The sequence below is a fragment of the Sorex fumeus genome, unplaced genomic scaffold, assembly GCF_029834395.1.
Source record: "Sorex fumeus unplaced genomic scaffold, SorFum_2.1 ptg000045l, whole genome shotgun sequence".
NCBI classification, from domain to species: Eukaryota; Metazoa; Chordata; class Mammalia; order Eulipotyphla; family Soricidae; genus Sorex; species Sorex fumeus.
This window is the reverse complement of record NW_026606102.1, coordinates 5,647,510-5,674,628: the sequence shown is the minus strand read 5'-3', so window position 1 is coordinate 5,674,628 and position 27,119 is coordinate 5,647,510. Positions and strand designations below refer to the sequence as shown.

The following is a 27,119-nucleotide window of genomic DNA, read 5'->3' as shown; positions in this document are numbered from 1 at the left end:
AGAATAGGTTGCTTTCTAAATTCTACATTCTTTAATTTTTTTTCTTTTTTTTTTTTTAAACTACGGTTTTAGGGGTTGGAGAGATAGCACAGCGGGTAGGGAGTTTGCCTTGCATGCGGCTGACCCAGGTTCGATTCCCAGCATCCCATATGGTCCCCTGAGCACTGCCAGGAGTGATTCATGAGTGCAGAACCAGGAGTAACCCCTGTGTATCACTGGGTGTGACCCAAAAAGAAAAAAGCCAACGGATTTAAAGCCATCTGCATCGCAGGGTGGAAAAGTCAGTATCGAGTTGTTAAGGCACTTGCCAGCCTGGATCCCTGGCACTGCCAGGAGTAGCCCCCCTGAGCACTGCAAAGTGTTGCCCACATCCTCAAACAACTGACACTGAAAGAGCTATGATTATAACATGAAAATGAGGTTATGTGAAACCATGCAAACTTCTCATAAAGTAGGAGCCACAATTTCCAAAGTGAATATAGGTTTAAAATCAAGTGACACAGTGGCAGACCTGGAGAGACAGTACAGGGGTTAAGGCACTTGTCCTGCAGGCACATTTCTCTCAGCCCTAACTCTAAGGACTCATGCTTGTGGAGCAAGGATCAACAAAATTTTTCAGACAACTGGGGGGAATAATTTCCTCAGACCTCGAGAGGTCTCTCATGGTTTAAGTCTCAGGACAAAACCCATCAGGCAAATCCTACAGCTTTATTGTGAAGTGGAAAAAACCTACCAGAAAGGGAAAATGGTCCTGCATATGCTATTTATACACTAAGGCACAGAAAAATGTTACACCCTCTTGGGCCTGAAGAAGCACTGAGACAGTCACAGTAAACACTGCTACGGGACTGTGGTGAAACCCCGCAATTCAACCTCTCTCTGAAAAGCCAGCTCACGCAGTGGAAGCATCCTAGAGGACCCAGTTGAAAACTGGTAACATCTCCAACTTCTCTGACTTTTCCTGGAAGTTGAGACCAATTAATACTTTTCTTCGGTTTTTGTTTGTTTGGCTGTGGCCACACGTGGTGGTACTCAGGGCTTACTCCTGGCTCTGCACTCAGGGATCACTCCTGGAAGGGTTCAGGGAACCACATGGGACGTTGGACATCAAACCTCATACAAGGCACCCTATCTACTGTAGTAGGGCAAAAATTCAGGTTAGGAAAAGTGCTTATTGTTCTTCTGGGATGAGATTACCAATTTTCAGGATTAAGAAAGAGGAGCAGATATTTAAGAGTCTTATTAGTGAGGTCAAAGAGATAGGACAGTGAGCAGGACATGTGCCTTGCACATAGCTGACCCGGGTTCAGTCTCCAGCACCTGTGAACACTGCCAGTTAGGTTTCCTGAGCACAAAGCCAGGCATCAGCCCTGAGCATCACTGGATGTGGTGCCTGCCACCTACTCCCTACTCCCTACTCCCAGCCCCAGGACAGATGGACTGTTGGACACTGCACCTTCACCGTAACCACCATACACTACTATCAGATGTCTTTTTGCTCTGATGGTACTTCTTTCTCATGAACTTTGTCCTTTAAACTTTGTCCTTTAAATATAGGCACTGCAGAGAGAGCTTAAGTGAGAACTCAGGAGCAATGAGCATACCCGAAAACGGTTTACAAAATATTAGGGATGTTTCACCGGTTTCTGATAAGCCAGTTAAGAGGTTTATTGCATCAAGTAATCTCTTCAATTTCCGACGGTTCTCAAGTTCTCAGAATCTTATGCAAATGTATAATATTATTCAAATTATATATGGGGGCCTGAGAGATACTACAGCGGGTAGGGCACTCGCCTTGAACACAGCTGACCCAGGTTTGATTCCCAGCATCCTATATGGTTCCCAAAGCCCTTGAGCACTGACAGGTGTGGCCAGAAAACAAACCAAAAAAGTAGTACTATATATACATACCTCTTACTGTTTCTCTTTAAAAAAATTATGGATATAACTGTGTTTTTCTAAATGTCTCATTAGTAATACTCAGTCTTGTAAGTCTGGTTCCATAATAATCTATGATATAGCTACTTCCATCTGACGGTCCAACAATCTAGAAGAGAAGAATGTTCGATATTACTCATTTTACAAAGGACACTTCTCATAACACTTTACCCAGTGGTTAATAAAATGACTTCAGCAGGGGCTGGAGCAATAGCACAGCGGATAGGGCGTTTGCTTTGCACGTGGCCGACATGGGTTCGATTCCCAGCATCCCATATGGTCCCCTGAGTACCGACAGGAGTGATTCCTGAGTGCATGAGCCAGAAGTAACCCCTGTGTACTGCCGGGTGTGACCCCCCTCCCCCCCAAAATGACTTCAGCAGTAACAAAAATACAGAAAAAAAAAGAAAAAAACCAAATTAACTCAATTAGAAGAAACAAAGTAGTGACTTGTGTCAGCTGAAAAGGTTACACGGAAGATGGCAGGACTGGAGGGGCTGCAGGAGCTGGGACTTCAAGCACTGAAAGGCTTCGCTTCCTCCTGCCCCCAGACCCTGGCTCTGACCCCCTCCCACTTAACTCAGTTTGCTTTCTTTGCAGAGAGGGGCTGACAAGTAGGCACCAACGCTCCAAACTGACATCTTCCCAGCTTCACTCTCAACACACAAGATTCTTTTTTTTTTTTTTTTGCATTTTGGGTCACACCTGGCGATGCACAGGGGTTACTCTTGGTTCTGCACTCAGGAATCACCCCTCGCGGTGCTCAGGGGACCATATGGGATGCTGGGAATCGAACCTGGGTTGGCTGCGTGCAAGGCAAACGCCCTACCCGCTGTGCTATTGCTCCAGCCCCTCAACACACAAGATTCTTGCTCAGAATTTTTATTAATTCCAGGGAAGGATGACGGTTCTATGCCTTTTTCTGAACAATTTACTGCATTTTAGAGAGGAGAATTACTAGCACTGGCCAAGCTGGGCTCCCTTTGATGAGCTGATGTGACTGACAGTCCCACCAACACGATATGGAATGGGAAAAGGAAGGGACAGGAAAAAAAGAAATCATATTACAACCATCTTGTCCACTTTGCATTGATGGCAATCCAGAGACCAGGATATCAACAAATGATCCTTCACATCAGCAATCTCCAAACCGCAGCTGTGGGGTATACAAGGATTCACCAAAGAGCACGTGCGCCCAGAGTCTAGAGGGGATCGACTTTGAGACCCTTAATTCCCAGCAGTGTTCTTTGGAAGACTGAGCTGCCAGAATGCCACACCTCTCCTGGGGACTCAAGGTGACAACAGGAAAGAGTCTCACCCATCAAAGCAGCACTGGAGTCCTGGGATGGCATACAGCCTTAAGGTCTAAAAAACTTCTGATGTGTTAAACAAAGGGATCAGCTAAAACATGGGACTTAAGGAAATCTCCTTTCATCAAAACATCCTAACTCTTATGCTAAGCCACATCTTATTCAATAGACTACTTCCTAAAGTGTTTTTTTCTTTAAAACTAATTTATTGAAGTAGGGGTGAGGTGGGCTGTAGCGATAGCACAGTGGGTAGAGCGTTTGCCTTGCACGCGGCCGGCCTGGCAAACAGGGTTCGATTCCTCCGCCCCTCTCGGAGAGACTGGCAAGCTACCGAGAGTATCTCGCCTGAACGGCAGAGCCTGGCAAGCTCCCCGTGATGTATTCGAGATACCAAACACAGTAACAAGTCTCACAATGTTACTGGGCCTGCTCGAGCAAATCGATGAACAATGGGAGGACAGTAACAGTGACAGAGACAGGGGGTGAGGTACTTGCCTTTTTAAAAAAATTCCTATTAATATTTCCTTATGAAGATATTTTTAAAATTTTTTTACTTTATAAAGTAGTTCACAATATGATTACACTTAATATTCAAACACCAATCCCACCACCATTACACCTTCCCACCACCATATTTCAGATGCTTCCATCCCGAACCCCAACCCCTACCCCAGAGCAGAACTGAAATTATATATTTTGTATTGTTATGAAAAAAAAATCACTGAAAATGCCACCAAAAAGTTTCCTTAGAGAAAAGAATGTAAAGATTGCTGTATTTCACCCAGGGGCCATTAAGCCCATCTATAAGAGATCACTAACACGTTGTTAAAGGTTGAGCCTGGTATATTTATATATATATATATCACTGTATCACTGTCCTCCCGTTGTTCATCGATTTGCTCGAGCGGGCCCAGTAACGTCTCCATTTTGAGACTCGTTGTTACTGTGTTTGGCATCTGAATACATCACGGGTAGCTTGCCAGGCTTTGCCGTGGTGGCAAGATACTCTCGGTAGCTTGCCGAGCTCTCTGAGAGGGGTGGAGGAATCAAACCCTGCATATATTTATCTGTTAAAAATAAATAAAATAAATAAAATATTTCCCTCTAAGACTGGCTGCCTCAAATGTGGTGCAGTACTCTTGGCGTATAGGTAAAGTATGTGGTATGAAGTGTCATGGCCACGGCTTGGCCTGAGTACGTGGAGAGCGAACGTGAGCATGGTGGCAGTTGAGTTCTGGAGGTTTTTGGCTGCCGAGGCTGGGTCCCATAGGGCGGGGAGGGATCTCACCCGCCCCCCTCCAAGTCACCCCAAGGAAACAGCCTGGCACGGGGCCTGTGGAGGCATGGTTATGGCGAGCGTCATGTTATGCTCCCTTGCGGGAGAGAAGGACCAGGTACTTGCCTTTTATCCTGCAGATCCTGGTTTGACCTCCAGCACTCAAGACTGTTCTGTGAGCACTGCCAGGGATCACTTCTGAGCACAGAACTGGGTCTAGCCCCTAGGCATCCCTCAAAACCAAAATGTTACTGAGGTTGGAAAAGATCTCAAAGGGCTAGAATGTAGGCCTGGCATGCACAATTTCCAGCACCACATGCATGGCCCCAGAATCACTGGGGACAGTCCTGGTGGCCCCAAGCACTGACCACACTGCTGAGCCTAGGATGCACGGTGGAGTCTCTGGACACGGCCTGGGGAGACCCCTCAGAGTATCTGCTACAATCTGTAACAGGCTTATGCTGTTTTGATGACTGTATCATTAATCATTATGACAAAATCACTTAATAAATAATAGATTAAAAATCATTTGATTCTAAGATGACTGATATATATTAGGATATAATTCTGTGGGAAAGAGAGAATGGAAAAAAAGATTTAATACAAGGAGAAAAAGAAACAATGTCAACATTTTGATGGTTAGCAAAAGTTTCCCATCTCTCTTCAAAGACTTTCAAAATGGTGCAATATTTATATACTGCTAGATATATTTTAAATTTGATATAACAGTTTTGTCAATATTTGCAAACTTAGAAATGACATCATTTGTAACTATTTAAACTTTATGATGAAAAATTTAAATGTCAACTTAAAAATGTGCCAAGGGTAGGGATTTAAAAACTCTTTTAGGTTTATACAATTAGGAGTTTGAAGTTATAACATGTTTTGAGACTATGAGGGAATCAACGAAGAAAAAATAAAGTCCAGCCAAAAGAAATAAGTTCAAATCAGATGGTAAAAATTCACCAAATTTAGAGTCTGTACATAGACTGAAATTGAGTTTCTTCCTAAGTCATCTCCCCTGAAAACTTCAGTTTCTCCTATAGATGACAAGCATTCAGGAACAAAAAACAAAGTCAGCATATGAATAGATGCCCTTCTCGTATCATGACTTTCTAATAAGTCTGCCTGGGCTTCACTGGACTCTCTTCAGGAAATTCAAATATGCAATTCAAAACTGGGGAAAATAGTTGTTTGACATAGTTGTTTTATAGAAGGTTTACACTGACGTCAAGTTATCAGGTGGCATACAGGAAAATGATAAGATGCTGCTTCAGTCTGGTTTGTCCCTTAAGTGAAGAAGCTCCAATAGCCGTGGGTTTTGTTTTTGTTTGGGTTTGGGGGCTATGCCTAGCTCTACATCATCCAATATTGCAGCTAACATTCAGCAATCCTGTTAAAGCATTTCTTTCTCCTTACATAAAAATTCTGGTTGCTCAGCAACTAACTCTATCAGGTAACTCCAATTCTCTTCTCCAAAGATTCATATGCTTGCAGGCTGGTCCATCACCTTAAAAGGCAAGTTCAGGGGCTGAGCCAGGTTCAATCCCCAGCATCCCATATGGTCTCCTGAGCACCACCAGGATATAATTCTAAGTGCAGAGCCAGGAGTAGCCCCTGAGTACTACCAGGTATCGCCCAAAAAACAAAACAAAAGAAGATAAAAGACAAGTTCATTGGAAGCCTTATTCCGTCTTTGAAAGCATCTATGTCATGAAGTGATGTAAGAAAACCAATGGGTCTGAAATTGGCAGGGAGAACAAAGGAGGGAAGAAATAAGGAACTGCAGGGAAAAGGGAGGGAGAAAAAGGTGAAAAAGCAATAAGGAAAGGAAGAAAGGACGGATGGATGTCCATGATCTACTTTCGCTCCTAATGAAGGAACCTTAGAACTACCCTATTTCCAGTCTCTACCATTCTTAAAGCCAATTTAAATGGAGATTTTAATTGCTTCTGCAATTTAATAATTGGTTCTTATTAATCCTAAATGACCCACACAAACAACATACCTCACGAAATGAGTAAAATTTCACCACTGTGTGCCACCTGAGGAAACCAGTTTGGGGATTAATCTCTGAACCAGTTAAGTTACCTTGGTTTTTTTGAGCATTCCTTCAATTCGATTGGAAAAAAAAAAGCTGCCTAGGGCTACACAAACGAAGTCAAATCTACCTAATTATAGTCGTATGATCTTTGGGAGGTTCCGCACCTAAATTAGGCGACAGGACCATGTGGTCTTAATTAGGCTCCACACCTTGTCAGTCTACCCAGCTTTCTGGTTTATTTCCCCAGCAAATCCCTCCAGGGTTAATTAAAAAATGCAGAGCTATTTGATATCTATAAAATGTTCACTACTTTTCATGTGACACTTCTTCATCTAATGAATGCTCAAGAACTGAGTATTAGTAATGGTAAGAGATTTAGGGTGAGCGTATGTAATATATATATGTATATATATGGTTTTGTTTAAATATATGTTAAATATATGTATATGCACATATATACACACACACGTACACACATATATATGTTTTCTGTTTTGTTTGGGGGCCACACCCAGCAATGCCGATGCGATGCTCAGGATTTACTCCTGGCTTTGCATTCAGGTATTTGGGGGACCATATGGGATGCCAGGGATCGAACCCAGGCCTGCCAAGTACAAGGCAAGCTCTCCAGCCCTGTGTGTTAAGACAAGCTCTCCAGCCCTGTGTGTTAAGACTTTCTTTTGATCAAAAGCATGTATTTCACTGGGAACTGGTTTACACGAGATCCCATAACTGGGCCTTCTTTATTTATGCACCAGCTTCAAAAAAAATTGACTTTAAAATTCTTAGTAAATTCAAAAAAAAAAAAATTAAATAAGTTTTGAGCTCCAGCGCTGAAAAAAAAAAAATAAACCAGAGAGTTTTTATAGCTTCAGAACTACTACTGTAGATAAACGCTTATATAGTATTATTTATAATTAAGACTGTAATCTGCCTATCATTGATTCTAACTTCTGCTAAATGCACAAAATAACAGATTAATTTTTGTGCTGCTTTAAGCAACTCATATTTGTTGCATACTTTTTAAAAACTTAAAAAACTTGAAAAGTCTCTAACAAACGCAGGTAGGTGTACATGAACTAGTACAGTAACATGTAAAGGTAACTCACTTTAGCAATATGTGCATTATATTTTATATATTATTTTGGTTTAAATATGAAGTAACTAGACTTACTATTTCCCAAGTGGACTTTCCTGGATTTTCGTTATAAATACTGTAAGGCAAAGTATGTTTTTATAGGCCTTAAGTTCATGCATAACATGTTTCTGGGATTCCAGCCCAATAGAAGAACATTGCTATTCACTGGGGGATACTATTTAATAACAAAAAGGAAAACAGGAGTTGGAAAGAATGAGGATGGAAAGAAGAATTTTTAAAAAGTTGATGGACATAATAAATCTAAAAAGTATATAAAAAGTTGGAAAAATACATTTGGAACAAAAATATCAGCAGTTGATGATATTTATAGAAAGAACTTAATTTTTGGAAAAACCATTCTCCTCTGAAATGAACGTAATCAGTATCACATGTTAAATATATTAAGCAAAATTTAAAATAAGGCTACGCATCTTAACTACATTTGAAAGTTGATTTTTTTCCCTCCAATCTGCAAACGGTTGAAAGCGGCCATATCTATTAAAATGTTTTAGTTGTGGGGAATTTACTGCAGGAAGTCAAACTCTCTAACTCTCCCTCACTGATCTGTTCTCCACAGGATAAGGGATTGAGCCCAGGTCACATGCGTATGGGGACACTCTGGTGCTGAGCCACCTCTCCTGCCACCTCGACAAATTTCTTCAGGAGACTGTCTCAAATCCAGATCTTGAAGAGCTCTGAAAAGTTCAGGCATATGTGTATCAAGAAAGTGTCTGAATCCATTAAGTTTTCTAATTTGATAACAATAAAGCTATCACTGTATCACTGTCATCCCATTGTTCATCGATTTACTTGAGTGGGCACCAGTAATGTCTCCTTCCGTCCCAGCCCTGAGATTTTAGCAGCCTCTCCTTATTCGTCTTTCCCAACGAAATAAAGCAAATAATATCACCAAAGAAAGAACCTCTTGTGAAGCTATTAACTACACGAATGGGTGTCAACGACACTGACATTGGGATATCTTTAAAAATTCCAGTAATACAGTCAGTTCCTTGGATTCTCATTGGCATGAGATACCCAGTTCCAAGCATATGGGCACAAGTACCTTGGCCTCTTCCTGCCTGCTTGCCTATCCCACAGTCAGAAAAGGCAGGATATTTGGTTAGGCATATGTTTCCGAATAAAGACAGGAAAATTCCAACTTCAAAACCAAATATTTTCCTTATTTAATTCTGGTATCTTATTGGTCCATATGCTGCCTCCTCCTCACAGTATGGTGCCCAAAATCTCCTAGATTTTGACTTTTTTTTTTTCAAAGCATAAGGATAACGTCAAGCAGACAGAACTGCAGAATGGAAATACTGCATGAGAAAGAACAAAACTGATGATGATCTAAATACATAACGACACACTTGCTGAAGACATTAGGTGTTCCACAAATGCTTCTGGAAATGGTGCCTTGCGAACATTTGCTGTGATAAATTCATCTTTCTCTAAATCAAGACTTCTCACGAATTACCCACAACCCATTCACTATAATTTAATGGAAAACATCTGGTGGGATTTCTAAATGCTACAGGCCAGTATTTTTTAAACAATGCCTGTCTCCACGCCCCTGCACCAGGAGCAAATGAAGCTACCAGAAGCAGTGATGAGACGAGGAAAGTCTTGCACACATCATCTGGCTACAGAGATCTGGTCTGGCCTTACGCTAGTCTCATTCCTAGATTTTTCAACTGAGAGCCCAGATATTCCTTTTTTACTTTTGTTGGCTTATGCTAAATACCAGCTTGTATGTTTGCAACCAAGAAAATACTAGTTAAGTGCTGTTCAGTGCAAGAAAAAAAAAAATCTGGTTTCTAGGGCCAGGATTGTGGCTCCAGGCAGAACACATACAAAGCCTTGGGTCCAATCCCTGTCTCTGCCTGCCCCCCTCCCAAGCACCATGAAGAGAGGCAGTGATGACCGTGACCCCTCAGCACGTTTTGAAGTAGCTCTGAACACCATTTCGCCCCCCACAATAAACAACAATCTTGGTTACTGCCTCATATATAATCGCAGCAGACAATCTAATTCTTATTAACATCCTAACCTGGAAATTGACAATGTGGCTACTCTATTATAATAATTGACAACATGGCTTTGACTATCAGGGAAAGAAATAATAAGTTTGAGAACCTCAATCTCACTTAGACATAATACATATTATAAAGATCCTTAGAAGTCACACAATAAAGAAATCTCGAACTCAATTGAACTCACATTACAAACAGTATTTGAGAGCGGAAGTCTCAAATAACCTGCTTGCGTCTTTTAGAGCTAGATAAATATATAGAACACAGGCTGGGAAGTGCTGTTTAAAAACGTGGCCATGAGTCTTTAGATTTAGCATCTGAAGATTGAAAAAACAATCTTTACTAAAATATTCAAGAGGAGATCATAGCACTCAAATTTGTTTTGTTGTGGGGACTATACCTTGTGGGGCTTGGGACACCATGTGGTGTCAGGAGAATCAAACTTGGGACACTGCATGTCAGGGATATACTCGAGTTCTATGAGCTATATTCCCGGCCGAAAATTCAGAGTGTGTGTGTGTGTGTGTGTGTGTGTGTGTGTGTGTGTCTGTGTGTTTGCATGTGTACACACAATGCTAGACATAAAACTTAAATTTTTGGGGGGTGGAAACATTCGAAACATGGTGGTGGGAAGGTACAATGGTGGGGGATTGGTGTTTGAATATTAAATTATTAAATGTAATGAATTACTGTGAACAACTTTATCAAAATAAAATAAAATTTGGAAAAAAAACCCTTAATTTCAACGTAAATATAGTTCAACTTCTAGAAGTTAACTTACCTGCATTGAAATAAGAATGAAATCAATTAGGCTCCCAATTCCACAAAACCCTACAGTGCAAAACTTTAATAAGCCTAGAAAAAAGAAAAAGTCATTACTTATAATCTGGAAATTTTTGTAAATATTGACAATTTCTTTTCATTTATCAAGAAGCCATTAAATATACCACAAACTCTTTATATCAATATACATAAAATTAACAACTTAAAAAAGTCAAATCCTCTAGAAAGATAAAAATAGCACAGTGGATTTGCTTGTACTGGGGTTCCATCATATGGTACTGGTCCTATCAGAAGTGACTGAGCACAGAGCCAGAAGTAAACCCTGAGCATCTCTGGGTGTGTGCCCCCAACACAAAACAAAACAATAATAAATAATCAAACCTTCACTAAAAAATGAGAGAAATTTAAAGGACCCTGTTTATCCAAGTCACCATAAACTTATGAACTGAGTTAACGAATAACAGAAAGGGCCAGAGAGAGCACAGCAGGTAGGGCACTTGCCACATATGTGGCCAACCTGGGTTTGATCCCAGCACCCTATACAGTCCCCTGAGCCCCACCAGGAGTGATTCCTGAGCGCAAAACCAGGTAGAATCCCTAAGCAGCATCAGGTATGTCTCAAAAAAAAAAAAAAATAGAAATGGGAGTATAGCATAATCTTACAAAATTTATCTGATTTATTTATTTTTGGATTTGGGGACCACCACTGGGGGTGCTCCTGACTCCCTGCCTCCATGGGGCCCTGGCGGAGCTCTGGGGGCTGTGGAAGGTGCTAGGGACTCAGGTAAAGGCAGGACACACACAAGGCCAGGAAGCGTCTCATCTCCTATACCACCTTCTACCTCTCTGGCCTCTCCCCTGATTTTTTTTTTTAAATGAAAATATACAAATGCATTGTGGTTTTAAATAAAAAGCTAAATCAAAGATGGAACTTTGCTTTAATTAAACGCTATGTCTTTGTGACTACAATCTGGTCGTATTTTAACAATTAACACATGTGAGCAATATATCTCCCCCAAGTGATCTTGACTGGATTTCTATAAAAAAGCCAGGGGGACAGAGAGAAGGAAATAATGATAACGTAGGACTGCTTAAACTGTGGTTGTGGAAGTAACCCGGCTACAGATAGTTGATCCCTTGCTATTACTTTTTATGTATTTTAATAGTGACCACTGTCAGCGGGGGGTGGTGCTGGACCATTTGGGCCACCCCCCGACGTGTGGGGTGGTGGAGGACCCATATGGGTGTGGAACCCGTGCGAGGCGCCACCGAGGGCCACAGAATTTCTTAGGAGAAAAGGCCAAAAGAAATTCTTCATTTTGTCCGTGACAATTACAGAATATCTTTTCGTTCTAAAATCCCTACTTTTTTAGACTTATCACGTGACCCAGGTTTTAACGTCCAGGTTTTAACGTCCATTTGTGTTGGGAGCACATACCCTGAAAGCTCAAATACATCGTGTCAAGCCACATTAAAGTAATCAGAGAGAAGACTGCCCTAAAACTGCAAAATGGTATCAGGAACTCTGTTATTTTGAATTTACCCCATATTCTGTCCCCACACAGGCATAGTGTTTATTAGGTACAGTCAAAAATCAACAATTCTTTCCACTAGATGCCTGACGGTCCTTAGTCACATTTCATATTTTCAAGTATGAAAATAGCTGGTAATAGAGCACAGACACGAGGAGAGACACGAAACTTCCCGAGCACATGATGAGGAAATGAGAGAGGCAGACTGGGGGTGGAATAAGATGAGTCATCGCTTTTATATTTAAACTTGGTTTCATTTCCAGACCTCCTGCTTCAGATGTAAAAATGGGAAACAAGACTCTTCGTGAAAGCATAGAAAGTATTCAACTACAAACAGATGCCACGAAAATCACGTTCACCCCGGCACACAATCTGGGGAGTAGAGTCAGCCTGAAATATGTAGGTGCATGGCTTCCTCGTTCCATCTTTCTATTCACTATTTATTCCAAACTTCCCCCGTTATTTTTTTTTTGATTAGTTGCATTTTAGTGTTGGTGGCCATGAAACTGTATCCATGCAATCAGCTTATTGCGTCCCAGCATTTACTCTCTGTATTTCCGAACTGAATCCCTCTTACATAGCATTTGAGTGGTTGGTAAGTGGGAAAGAGCTGTTATCCTTCCTTCAAATTGTCTATGAAAAGACTATCAGGAGATATCGCTCCCAGTGGGGAGGGCATTTGCCTTGCATGCAGCCAACCTGGGTTCGATTCCCAGCATCCCATATGGTCCCCTGAGCATCTCCAGGAGTAATTCCTGAGTGCAGAGCCAGGAGTAACCCCTGTGCATCACCGGGTGTGACCCAAAAAGCAAAAAAAAAAAAAAAAAAAGACTATCAGGAGTGATATAAATTTACAAATTTGTTCTCTTTAACCACAACTCCGTGAAGAAAAGGTAAGATGCGCGAGAGCCTGGGTTGGTGCCCTCCTTCCTCTGTCAACGTTCTTCCGTCAGCTTTCCTCAGAGTCCTTCCTCAGAGAAGAGCCTTTCACCTGCACGTCTGCAGGAACCCCAGCACATCCTCTACTTATTTCCGGAGGCCGAGACATCTATAATAGCTTCATTCGTTTTTTTGTTCATTTTGTCTTCCCGGGCCCTACAAATTCCTAAATAGAGGGTCCTCAATTATTCAAATTTACCAATTCTTTGAATAATAAGTACAATTTTGATACATGTGTATGACTCTCAAAAATCTAGGAACAGGCTGGAGTGATAGCACAGCGGGTAGGACATTTGCCTTGCATGCGGCCGACCCAGATTCGATTCCCAGCATCCCATATGGTCCCTTGAGCACCGCCAGGGGTAATTCCTGAGTGCAGAGCCAGGAGTAACCCCTCTGCATTGCTGGGTGTGACCCAAAAGTAAAAAAAAGAAAAATTTATTTAATGGATAGTCATTTCTAGTTGCCTGCCCCGGACTAATGCTGGTTCACAGGTGTGTGGAAGGATAAAGTAAAAAGCACCAAAGGACTCCGGAGGAGGGAGAAGAGACGGCAAGGCAAGAGCAGACATGAAAACCTAGAGAGGAGACCATGGTTCCCTACAGGACAGCGTCAGGCCTTTGGTGATACGAGGAGAATCTGCAAGAGATGAGGCTAAGTTAGAGGATGCTGCCCTGAATTGATGCTGTTTCCGTTTCATGGTTCTGTGATTTGCAGCAGGAGTAGAAAATTGTGGTAGCCCAAGTAGTAGCCAGGCTGATATTTATCAGAGGCTGCCCTGTCTCTTAGCCACACAAAGTTTGCCGTGTCCATTTGAATCTCTGCTGTTTCCCAAACAAGTCTTGGTCTGCTTCCTGCCACTAAAGATTAGTTCAAAGATTGTTTAAGACTACTTAAATATGATCTGGGGCTTACTTTGTAGTTCATATTTTGGGCATATTTTATAGTATGCTATTCCAGGAACAGATAGAATTGACTTAAGTTCCAAACACATTCTTTTCCTCTAATGTTTTATCTGAACAGCACTTTCTCACATTCATTTTTCTGAAATGTTCTTGAAAAGGGATGCAGCAACCAAATGTCTGATATAAATGACTTGTTATCTTTCTTTCTGATTATTAGCACATCACCAATAAATTACCTATTAACATATGTCATATTATTTTTAATATATCTGTAGGAATTCCTTCCTGTGGTGAGATGCATCCCAGTATTTTTGAGACGGTTCCTCTGCTAGACATTTAGATTGTTTTTAGATTTTTTTTTTTTCGCTTTTTGGGTCACACCCAGCGATGCTCAGTGGTTACTCCTGGCTCTGCACTCAGGAATTACTCCTGGCGGTGCTTGGGGGAACCATATGGGATGTTGGGAATCGAATCTGGGTCGGCCAGATTCTACTTACAAGAGTAGAGTGTGTCTTATATAAAACCTGGTCTATTTTAGCTCACCATTCCTTGTGCTACCTGAGTCATTGTCTTATGTAGTCAATACGCCCATTGAAAGAACACTCTAGCCACAGTAAACAACCTCGTTTATAAACAAACACTGATCAACTTGAACAACACTTGAACAACACAATTCTATTCAGCATATATTGAACTTTTTTTTTTTCCCTTTTTGGGTCAAACCTGGCGATGCACAGGGATTCCTCCTGGCTTTGCACTCAGGAATTACTCCTGGCGATGCTTGGGGGACCATATGGGATGCTGGGGATCGAACACCGGTCGGCCACATGCAAGGCAAATGCCCTACCCGCTATAGCTCTAGCTCCCATATATTAAACTTGATGCAGACAAATACTTTTGTAGTTTTCATTATTTTGATCAAACATATGTATCATCATCAGGTAACAATGGGCTATTTGTACACCCACAAAAGGACTTTTTATGTTTGGTTTTGTTTTTTGAATCACATCAGGTGACACATGGGGCTTATTACTGACTCCGTGTTCAAGGATCACTCATGGAGGTGCTAAGGGTAGATTAGACCCAGGTGAGCTGCATGCAAGGCAAGAATCTGCTGTGCTGTGGCCCCATAAACTCAGCTTACCACTCCTGATAAATAAAAAAGGCACTGGTCTCTTATACAGTCTCTATTGCTTTCTTGGATAAGGAATATCAGCTTTACAGTTGAAAAATTATTTTTATACTCCACATAAAATTGTTTCTGATCAAGAATGATCCATTTGCTCCCTGAATTAGTTTTATTATAGATAAATTTTTTCAAAAAAGGTTAAACTTCCATAGCTTAATAAATTCTTAGACAAGGACTTGGGAACCCTGCAATCTGATACAACAATGTTTACACAAACTTATTTTCTAGATCTATTGCTATTAATATTGCAACTTCGTTATCTCATCAATTTTAATCCTAGAATTGTATCAACAGTTGCCACTTTTTTAAACATTAAATAAAAAGTATAAAAATTGAAAAATTAAAAAAAAAAATCAAGCTTCCAGATGACATTAATGAAGTTCATGCTTTGAGTGGACCTTATTTATACTTTTGTAATATAAACTTTGTAGTTTAAAAACATGAATTCACTGCTCTCACGGTGATTCAATAAATAAAATTATAAAAAAAAAAACCATGAATTCAGTAAAAAGATGTATTTGGGCATACAATAAAAGAGCCGAGATTAACTTTTGGGCATTTTCAAACAGTTCTGATATGTAGGGGTTTTTTTTTTGTTTTTTGTTTTTTTTTACTACACGTTGAATCTTGCTAACACACTTCTGTCTACATGGGCTGTTTTTAGAAAATGTAGATATTTCATATTCGAGTTGCTGTTGCCAAACCGCAAGTATTGTACAATGATTTAGCAGTTATTATTATACTTTTTGTGTCTGCTACTATAAAGGAGAGCTTTTAAATCTTAAAAAAAGTTAAACCGATAAATTCCTTTATTTGTTCTATGATCTGTAGGTACCAGTCCAAACTGGTAACTTCAAACCTATAAAACCAATAATATAACCAAAGATTTCATTTTTAAGAGCTGGGCTTAAAAACATACAATGCTTTGTTATTCTCATAATAAAAAATATTTACATTTTAAAAAGAATACTATTACAAAAAGAGTATCTCTCCTGTCAACTGCTCTGAAAGAGTTATTATCTTTGAGAAGCCTAATCTTTTAATGCTACAGATGAACAAAATATTGCAAATTTTAAAAATCACAGATGTTAACAGAGTTGAAAAAAAAAACCTGACAAAGACAGAATATTACTAGAAAAATACATCTTCACGGTGAAAACTTTTGGCTTTCAACTAAAGGAACACTGAAATATTGAGGACTAAAACATTTAAAGGAAACAAAGCTTTTATTGAATGTCATATCCAACCTTCAGCCCCAACACCCAAATTTCCTTGCTTCATTCTGAATTAAAGTTTATATAATGATACCATATTTAATACTACTTAAAATAAAAGTTTGAGAGCGGGAAAGATAGTACAATGGACAGGGTCCCTGCTTGCCTCATGTACAGTCAACCCAGATTCGATTCCCAGAGCCACACATGGTCCCCCAAGAACTGCCAGGAGTGATTCCTCAGTGCAGAGCCAGAAATAAGCCCTGAGCACAGTGGGTACTGCCCCCAAACCAAAAATAAATAAATGGATAAGTAAATTTAAAAGTACAGGTTTTATAACTGCCTGATTTACATTACTCATTCTGTTCTTACAAAAATGATATGTAAGTAGTATCAAGTATCTTTAAAAGCTATCTACAGTACCAGAGAGTTAGCACCAAGGGCTGGAGCACATGCTTTGCAGGTAGGAAGCTTGGGTTTGATTCCTGACAACATACCTGAGTATCACCCTGAATATCAGAAATGAACCCCCCTCCCCCCAACCACCAAACTGGAGTAGCCTCTGAGCAACACCAGGTGAGCACCCTTCCAAGCTTTCTAAAAGAAAGGATAAAAAGAAAACATTTAAAATTTAAAAATAGCTGTCTATAAATACTACCACTATCTTTTAATAGCCAAAGAGAAAATATGAAGATTATCAGAAAAACAGAAGAAGTATTACAACTATTTTCTATTATAACCAATCACATCAGTTTTCTCTAGTTAAGGGGGAAAAATTTTTTTTTGAGGGGGGAACCTCCTAAGCAGTGTCCAGTGTCCCTGGAGACTGCTCCCATCCCAGAGATCTGAAGATAGTCTCCTTAGGCACTTCAATGCCGGGGACACCCCAGGTCATCCCAGGGTCCTACCGGGTGATGCTCTGGGGTCATGCAGTGATGCTTGATGTTTAGAGCACCATGTGCTATTAGAGACCAAAGAGGCAGCAAACAGGGGAGGTGGGGACAGCTTGGTAACTGAATGTATAACCACCAGCACCGACTGTCACCCACCACCTGTCCAGCGCCACCCAGGCTGCACCACCATTTGGGGACCCGGCACTGAAACAAAAACGTGTCTCTTCGGGGCACCACCACCATAGACGGGCAAGTCCCCAGAGGGCAGTGAGTAACCCCAGGGCTCTGCATCCCAGCACACAGCTCGAGGGCACCCATCAACAGCGCAAAAGGAACGAAAACAGGAAAAATGGGAAATGTTTTTCTTGAAAGTTTAATTAAAAGAATTTTATAAACATTGTAATTTTACTTATTAGATTAGATCTGATGAGAAAACAATCAAATTCTTAACTTGAAGAGTTTAGGATGCCAGTGAGGTATTTGAGTGCTTAAAAAAAATTCAAATGCTTAGAGATAAGAGGATTTTCTAGTTGAGATGATAAATTGGGCATGTGACCACTGAGTTCCTCTCGAGATCCCACTGAAAGATGGCAAAGGAATTTTTGAAATAAACTCAGTAGGACAAAGAAAATGGAAGATAAAACAATAACAACATAAATTCACAACTGTCCGCCAGAAAAATGAGAAACAACAGATTTAATAAGTCACACCCTACGTCAGGCACCAATACACTTACAAAATTAACGCACATCCAAAGGTGGCTGTGATTAATAATATACATTATTTAAAGTTTTTAACTAAATTTTAAATAATACTTTGCAATGCTGAGATCAACCCCAGGTTCTCACACAGGCAAGATAGGTGCTTTACCACTGAATCACATTCCCAGCCTAAAGCTGTTACTGTATTTTTTTTAGAATATAAGAACTCTTTTTATTTTCCTGGTCATTTTTTATTTTATTTATTTTTTAATTTTTTATTAGTGACACACCATGAAGTACAGTTGTAGACTTGCAAATTTTTGTGCTTGGGTTTCAGTTATACAATGTTCGAGTACCCATCCCTCCACCAGTGCCCATTTTCCACTAATCCCAGTATCCCTCCCACACTTCCCCCCCCGCCCCCATCCCACCCTTCCTATGTGACAGGGCATTCCTTTTTGTTCTCTCTCTCCTTTTGGGTGCTGTGGTTTGCAAAAGAGGCATTGAGTGGAGATCATGTTTGGTCTATAGTCTACTCTCAGCATGCATCTCCCATCCTGGGAGAATCCTTCCAACACCCTTTATTTGGTGCTCTCTTCTCTATCTGAGCTTCCTTTTCCCCTAGCACGTGTGGCTGGCCTCCAAGTCATGGAGCAAAATTCCTGGTACTAATCTCGGCCATTCCTGGGTGTTAGTCTCCCATTTTGTTGCTTTATGTTCCCCCAGATGAATGCAATCTTACTGTGTCTATCCCGCGCTTTCCGACTCATTTCGCTTAACATGATACTTTTTAAAAAAATTTTTTTTCCATTTCCTATCTCTCTCTCTCTTTCTCTCTCTCTCTCTCTCTCTCTCTCTCTCTCTCTCTCTCTCTCTCTCTCTCTCTTTTATTAGTGAGACACCATGAGGTACAGTTGTAGACTTAACAAACTTTCGTGCTTGGGTTTCAGTTATACAATGACTGAGTACCTATTCCTCCACCAATGCCCATTCTTCACCACCAATGATCCCAGTAGCCCTCCCACCCTCCACCTCATCCCCCCCCCCTCCACCCCACCTCTGTGGCAGGGTTTTGCCCACTCTTTCCTTTAGGGTCTTGCAGTTTGCAATAGAGGTATTGAGTGGCTATCGTGTTCAGTCTATAGTCTACTTTCAGCACACATCTTGCATCCCGAGCGAATCCTCCAAACACCCTTTGCTTGTTGTTCCCTTCTCTATCTGAGCTGCCTTTGCCCCCAGCATGTGCTGCTGGCTTCCAAACCATGGAGCAGATCTCCTGGAACTTATCTCAACTATTCTTGGGTGTTCGACTCCCATTCTGTTACTTTATATTCCCCAGATGAGTGCAGTCTTTCTATGCCTGTCCTTCTGGCTCATTTTACTTAGCATGATATTTTCCATGTAGAACCACTTCATGTAAATTTCATGATTTCATCTTTTCTAATAGCTGCATAGTATTCCATTGTGTAGATGTACCAAAGTTTCTTTAACAAGTCATCTGTTCTCAGGCACTCGGTTTTTTCCCCAAATTTTGGCTATTTAAAGCTGTAACTTTTTAGGGGCCACTTCCAGCGGAGCTCAGACTTATACCTGGGTCTGTGTTCTAGAACCACTCCTGGCGGGGCTCAGAGACCCGATGCAGTATTGGGAACCAAAGCTGAGCTGGCTGCTTGGACAGCAAACGTCTTACCTCCTGTACCCTTTTGGTCTCCTAAAGTCATTTTTTAAAAAGCCTTTACACAGAAGCTTGAACTCAAAAGCAAAAAAGAAAAAAAAACACACAGTTGCATCTGCAAGTTTAAAGAATCTTAGTGAGAAAGGCCTCTGATAGAAGTTAAGAACAGAACGGAACAAAGTGGCCAGAAGAGAGGTCTCAGCTCCCAGCAAAGGCGAACACTTACTAACCAGAGTAACTGCGTGCACACATGGCCTTATTACCGAGTGTTTCAATCTGTAAGGGAGAAATTAAAAATATACATTCAAAAAAAAAAATCACTGTGTGCTACAGCAAAGTGTGAAAGCACAGCTAACACAGCCACAAAGGACTAAGTCACTCAGTAAGACAAATGTTTAAAAACATATTTGCTATTTAAAATCATCAATTCAGAATAAAGCATTATAAAGTTATTTTCTCTTCACTCAACCTTTTAAAAACTTTCTTTGTTCCCCCTTGGTTTTCGGGTCACACCTGACAGTGTTCAGGGTTTACTCCTGGCTCTGTGCTCAGACCACTCCTGGTGGACTCGGTTGGCCAGATGAGGCAGCAGGGATAGACGCTGGTTTGGTTGCATGTGAGACAAGTATCCTACCCACGTACTATTGGTCTCGCCCCTTAAAAGCTTATTTTTTAAAAATTTTTTGGGGTCACACCCAGGGATGCTCAGGGGTTACTCCTTGCTCTGCACTTAGGACCTACTCCTGGCGTTCCTCAAGGGACCCTATGGGACGCTAGGGCTCAAACCTGGGTTGGTCATGTGCAAGGCAAATGTCCTACCCACTATGCTATTGCTCCACCCCCCCCTTAAAAACTTTTTGAAAGTTAGAAGTAAGTCCCCCCAAATATATTGATGGTTCTTTTCTCTTTCTCAGAGACTATAAAACCCAGCTCCCGGAAGAGAACAGCGCAGTCTCCTGCCCCCATGCCTGGCTGTCCTCGCCGGGGTCCCTTGAAGGGGAGCGGGTTGAGTTTTCCTCCCCGCCCCGACCAGCGCTCCGGCAGCCGAAGACCTCCAGAACCAGCCACCACCATGCCAAGACCACTCTCCGCACACATGAAGGTACCAGCAGAGGAACGAGGGCACGCGGATCCCGGGGCTGAGATTTCCAAGCCCACTCGGATCGGGGCTGAGCATCCTCCACCCAGATCCTCCAAATTCCAGTAGGCGGGGGTCACACCCACCAACTGGCCCCCTGACGCTGTGTAATCCCATCAACGGCCAAGACTCAGAGACTATAAAACCCAGCTCCCGGACATCTTATCATCTCATTCCTACTTTGGACAAACTGGCAGGCTACCGAATGTAACCTGCCCACATGGCAGAGTCTGGCAAACTCCCCGTGGCGTACCCAATATGCCAAACACAAGTAACAATGAAGGGTCTCATTCTCCTAACTCTGAAAGAGCCTTGAATATGGCACTTTAAAAAAAAAAAATCTCAGGGCTAGGACGAAGGAGACGTTACTGGGGCCTGCTCGAGGCAATCGATGAATAACAGGATGGTTGTGATTGATTGATTGTGATTTCTCTTAAAGAGAACATAATGAAAAGAAACTGTGGATGACTCCTAAGCATCACCGTGTCATTTTCCCTTCTCATTATGAACCTAGTCTCTCTGTCCATTCATTCATCCATCATCTAAAAAGAACATTCAATAAAACACCTTTCCTGTGGGCGACTCAGAGGCCTTCTGTGCATGCATGTGGTTTGACTGCACTGGGAATGCTGAGAACCAAGACAACCGTGAGAGACTGTGCGACTGCAGCTATGCAACACTCGGAACAGGCCTCCCCTCTCTGCTCCCTGCAACCACTTCTCCCATTCCAAGCCCTTTTCCACAGTTCCTCCAATACTGAATAGAAAGCGGCAAAAGAAATCGACCCCTCTCTGCTTCAGAGGTCTGGAAACAGAAGCCTACCCATGACTCCACTGGAAAACATGTACGGCCTCTGAGGTTTCAAGAGTCAAGTCCGAATTCCATACCCAGACACTCAAAGTCTTTTCTAACATTGTCAGGGGCCGCCTCTGCAATCACCTCACCTTCTCTGTCATCCTTTCTCATCTCCATCATTCTTTCTATACCGTCAGAGAAATAACCCTCTATTCTCACCACACACACACACACACACACACACACACACACACACACACGCGCGCGCGCGCGCACTCCTTCACAGCCTGTGCCTTTGCCTCTGTGGGCCCCTGTAGTGCATCGCTGTAATGAGTTCATTCTTCAAAATTAGTTCAGACGTTGCTTCACCCAGACACCCTGAGGCTGACTTACTCAGATCGCTTTTTAGACTCTCTTCACATTCAGTTATTACTGCTCAATCAACACCTATATTTCTTTTATCCAGTATGAATGAACTTGAGCACCACCAATTCCAAGAGCACTCAGTTACTCATACAGCAGACAGTAAACCTTAAAGTGTCTGCTCACGGAACAGTTCACGTATACAGTACCTCAAACTTAGTCTTCTGCTTCAACACCCTAGCCCAGTGTCACAAGACTAGCACAAACATCCATCCTGCATCATGGTGAAGAGAAGACTTCACTTGAATTTCCGGTGAGTAGCAACATGGAAAGAATGAGATTAGCGTTGCTAGCCTGAAAGCAGCGCGTTCACAGCGTTCAAATTTGCTCAGTGAAGAACTAATATAGGAGCAGAGTACTACAGTAAATAAAGCACGAGAGCTTGAGCCATAAAATCTGGGTTCACATCCAGGTCACCAGCTGAGTGTCCTTGGGTAAATCTCTTCATCTCCACCAATTTCCCTATCCATAAAATCAGGATAACAACAAGCGCTTCAACAGAATAAGGTTGTCTCTGGAGTCGGTGAATCCCTTAACCTCTCTAGGGGCAATTCATGACCTGTAAAAGAAGACTTTGAAAGAGCGATAAAAACTCGGCCCTTGTGAGATTTAAAGAAGGATCGGCAAGGGAAAATATTGCTTCAACAAAAGTGATCATTAAATAGAAATCGTTTTCATGAGCGTTAGAAACTGTAGCAGATGTGAAGATTGGAACCAGAAGGAAGGTAGGGAGGAAGGCAGGTCAGGCAGAGGCTCCCGCTCCAGCTCCTCCAGCTCCAGCTGGTCACAATGAAGCCACACCTAACTTCTCCATTCCCGCAGCAAGAAGAGGCTCGGGAAGAATCAAAGAATTTTAAGGAGGTGCTGGCACTAACTCATGAAAGGCTTGAGCAGCCACGGCTCTCAGAACTAACGATGACAGCAGTTCCGGGTCAGTACTAGCTTTGATAGCAAGGCCACTATCATAACCGCCTACACTATCTGGGCGTATGTCTTAAAAGCGACAGAAACACAGGAAGCTAGACTTCCTTTTTTGGTGCTGCTTTTTGAGGCCACACCTGGGAGAGCTCAGGGCTTACTCCTGGCTCTGTGGTCAGGCATGGCTCCTGGTGGTGCTAGGGGGACTGAATCCAGGTCAGCTGCATGCAAGGCAAACACTCTCTCTTCCGGCCTCAGTACTGCTTACCCCAGCGGCAATGTGGAGCCCACTACTCTCTACTCGCCCAGAGGAACGGAAACTACTCGACTTACACACAGAACCTGTAGAATTAGTAGTACACAGATATAATCTAGGAGCATATGAAATTTTTTTTATTTTGCTGATCTGTGATTTTGTTTTTAACTACCTTGAGCCCGATGATAACATAATTTGCAAATCTGTGCTAATAGTATATCTCTACTGGAATATTTTGGCTACAGCACTTACACATACAAGGATAACTCTACAGTTGTACACTTTTGAATAGCTAAATGAAAGATGAACTATATCGTAGTCGGGCTTTAGTAAAGCATTCACAAGCAAAGCCTGCCATTCTTCCTGGCAACACTGAATTTTAAAAGCATCTGCCCTTAAGATCATCTCTATAAGAGATGAGACGTGTTAAATACTCTTTATTCGATACTATAAATGTCACACTAAAATAGTCAAGTAAAAGGCAACATTTTAGGTATAGGAAATTTTAGTTAAATTGACATAATTAGAACCGAAAAAAACATAGGCGACACTGCCAGTTTATCCTCAGCCCTTGCCTTTACCAGACTAATGAACACAGCTTGGAACAGAGGTTAGTCTTTCTGTTCTAAGAGAGAGTAAAGAGGGTTCCTCATAATCTAGATATAGTAATATAATCAGTTAAAGAAATCTGAATCAAAAACTAATCTCCCCACAGGTTCTGAGATGGTATCCTCCTTATCTGGAAAGGTGAACATGACTAATCAATTCCTATCAGATCTTTATTTTATTTATTTTTTGGCTTTTGGACCACACCATGATGCTCAGGGATTACTCCTTATCTCTGCACTCAGGAATTACTCCTGGTGGTTCTCGGGGGAACATATGAGATGCCGGGGATTGAACCTGGGGGCTGGACATATTCAAGGCAAATGTCTTACCTATTGTACTATCTCCCTAGCACCCCCAGTAAGATCTCTAGAATGGACAACAGTCATTGCACTTGAGCAACAGGTAGGGAACTTGTCTGGCATGCAGCAGACATGAATTCAATCCCCAGTACCCCGTATGGTCCCCCAAGTCCCACCAGGAGTAAGCCCTAAGCACCACCGAGTGTGACCCAAAACAAAAAATAGTCACAGCACTTGCTGACCTGGAGTTATTATCATCCAACTTCAAAAAGCTGACCATATTCGTTTAACCACAAACCAAACTTACTTATACCAGGGCTGGTCAATGAAAATATTTCATCATGATCTGAATTCTGGTGAAAGAGACTGACTTAAGTGTGTACACATTAAAAAAAAAAAAATCACGAGACATTTCTGTTTTGTATTAAATGAGACAGCACCAAACTGTTACTCATTAGTAGTATTTTTTTAGGTAAGCTATTGACTCTGCCCTTCACTCTTCTTCCTAATGCTTATGAGATCATTTGTTCCAGGGATGAACTTCTTGGATTCTCCAAAGGTTCCATCAATGCCTCCTCTCTTGAAGTGGTGCCTTTGCCCTTGGTGGCATTGGTCTGAGTGAATCCGGGAGCCTGACTTGCCTTTCACCCATATAGACCATGGAGAGTCACTCTTCTCCCACGTATGCCACTGAGCATACTTCCACTCAGAAATCTTCTTGCCCTTTTCAATATCACCCATTTTCAATTCACTCTTGCATTGCATGAGACACAGAAGGTCTTGCCTGCAAGCAAGTCTTTCAGAATACAAATATTTAGCTACAAATTTCATAAGAATTTTTTTTAATGAAACATACTTACCCAAGGCAGGATATCCAAGGTAAAACCGATCTGCTCCCAACCATCCAAGAAAAAGAGACAGTGCAACTGCGACTTTGTATGAATAGCCATTACTGCACAAAAACAGAACCTGAATGTCATATTCATGTATCTCCAATGAGCAAACATTTAACAACACAAAACTCAATTATTATTTGTTTGTTAATTGGGCCATGTATCCATTCAATTAACATCTGGGTGTGCACTGGGTACTATTTTAGGCTATTGGGATACATTGAGAAAAAGAAAAAGAAACTCCCTGTCCCTAAAAAAATCTTGTAATCTAGTGGTCAGTAGAGCAATCAATATACTTTACTGTCACTGTCACTGTCACTCCCGTTGTTCATCAATTTACTAGAGCAGGCCCAGTAATGTCTCCATTGTGACACTTGTTACTGTGTTTGGCATATCAAATATGTCACGGGTAGCTTGCCAGGCTTTTCCGTGTGGGCGAGGTACTCTCGGTAGCTTGCCGGGCTCTCCGAGAGGGGTGGAGGAATCAAACCAGGGTCGGCCAGGGAGGCCGCGTGCAAGGCAAACGCCCTACCCGCCGTGCTATGGTAGAACATATATTAGAAAGTCATAAATTCCGTGCCAAAAAGAAGTGGAGAGAGGTATATATGGAATCCAGAATGCCAGTGGGACAGAGCTAGTATGGTGACAGAGCTACAGGGTGACAGCTGACAAAGACCTAATGGAAGTGAGTTAGCTATGCCACACCTTCGTGGGAAGAGGATCTCAGGCAAAAAGAACCAACCATGGCAAGGGAAGCACGTCTATTTAGGAATTCCCTGAAGAAGTGAAGTGAGAGAAAGGAAGACTAGAACAGGAAGAGCAAAAGTGACAATACAGCAGGTAGGTGCTTAGAAAAAGACAACCGATTCCACTTTGGGCCTTCACCTATATAAAGGTGTTGAGAAGTCAAAGGCGCTGATGAATAGAAAAAAGGACCAAATATGTAATGCTGGGATATTAAAATTTAAGGAAAAAGCAAAGGACCACGAATCAAAAGAAAGAGAAAAATGGTTTTGATAGATGTCAAGGAAATAAGGTATTTTAAGAGAAGGGAATGCCAAATGCTGCAGCAAGATTAAGATATGAACCATAAATATCCATTTGACATCGCAACAAAGTTTGCTGGTAAATTTCTCCCTGGCCAAAAGCCACACTGCATTAGACAGAAAAGCCATAAAAGACAAGTATTATAGAAACAAGTCTTTCAAGAAGCTTGTCTGGGAAGAAGAATAAAATCAGAGAAGCAATTATCTATATAAATAAATCACCCTGAATAATCGGGAAACTGGTGGTGTGTAAGAGCTCGGCTTGTTTACCAAGCCATTTCTCTTCTCTTCTTCGGGACATACAGCTCAATGACATATTCTAAATCACCTTGCAGTTCAGTGCGGTCGGAGGGGAGTTTGGGCCAATGGATACACGCCATTTCCAGGTCTGGCCCGTAAAATATTTTCCCATGAGTTCCCCTCGCCTCCTTCCCACCGCTGGCGGAGAGGAAAGGACTCTGGGGACTGCAGGAAGCAAAGCCACAAGATAAAAAGAGCAAGAGCCGATGTGGGCAGTTGGCGTCTCTCTCCTCACCAATGCAAACTGGACTACAATGACCAAGGACCTGAGAAAGGGCTATGTTAAGTCACTGAGTTTTTAAAAATATTTTGTTTTCAGGGGCTGGAGAGATAGTACAGCAGGTAGAGCACGTGCCTTGCACACGGCTGACCAGGGTTGGATCCCCAGTATCCCATGCACCCCCTGGAGTACCACCAGGAGTGATTCCTGAGCATGGAGCCAGGAGTAACCCCGGAACATCGCCAGGTGTGGCCAAAAATAAAATTTGGAAAAAAAAAATTTTTTTTTAGTTATCTGCCTAAACCATTAGAAGAAGGTATGTGGCTTTAATTACTCTGCCATAGTTTTTTGACTTCAATTTCTGGATACTTTATAGAACGACTATTTATATAGAGTACAATGGAAATCTCAATGAGTATTCATATCATACTACTTGAAAAAGGATGTACAAAGAGAATGCCATAAAAAGAAAAATAAATAAACTGGAAAGGGACACTCAATAAAAAGAACTTTCCAGGGACACCATATTCAGTAGTTGATCAGCAGTTGACTCTTTGGTAGGAAGATACTGAATAATCATTAACAGTAAACAATATACCTGGTTACCCTAAATTTGTAACTCCATGAAAACTAACTTCCTGATTCAGTGCTC

The 27,119-nt window shown here is 41.7% G+C and overlaps 1 protein-coding gene across 1 annotated transcript in view; it reads right to left on the bottom strand.

Moving 5' to 3' along the window:
• The window catches only part of TM2D1 (TM2 domain containing 1), a 45,794-nt gene that overhangs the window by 808 nt on the left and 17,867 nt on the right, over positions 1-27,119 (bottom strand). Inside the window, exons 4-6 of the mRNA XM_056122289.1 lie at positions 24,869-24,960; positions 10,521-10,594; positions 1,912-2,047 (exon numbers count right to left, since the gene is read on the bottom strand). Of these exons, the coding sequence (XP_055978264.1) occupies positions 1,937-2,047; positions 10,521-10,594; positions 24,869-24,960 (277 nt within the window). The 3' untranslated portion in view covers positions 1,912-1,936. The remainder of the gene's footprint in view (positions 1-1,911; positions 2,048-10,520; positions 10,595-24,868; positions 24,961-27,119) is intronic.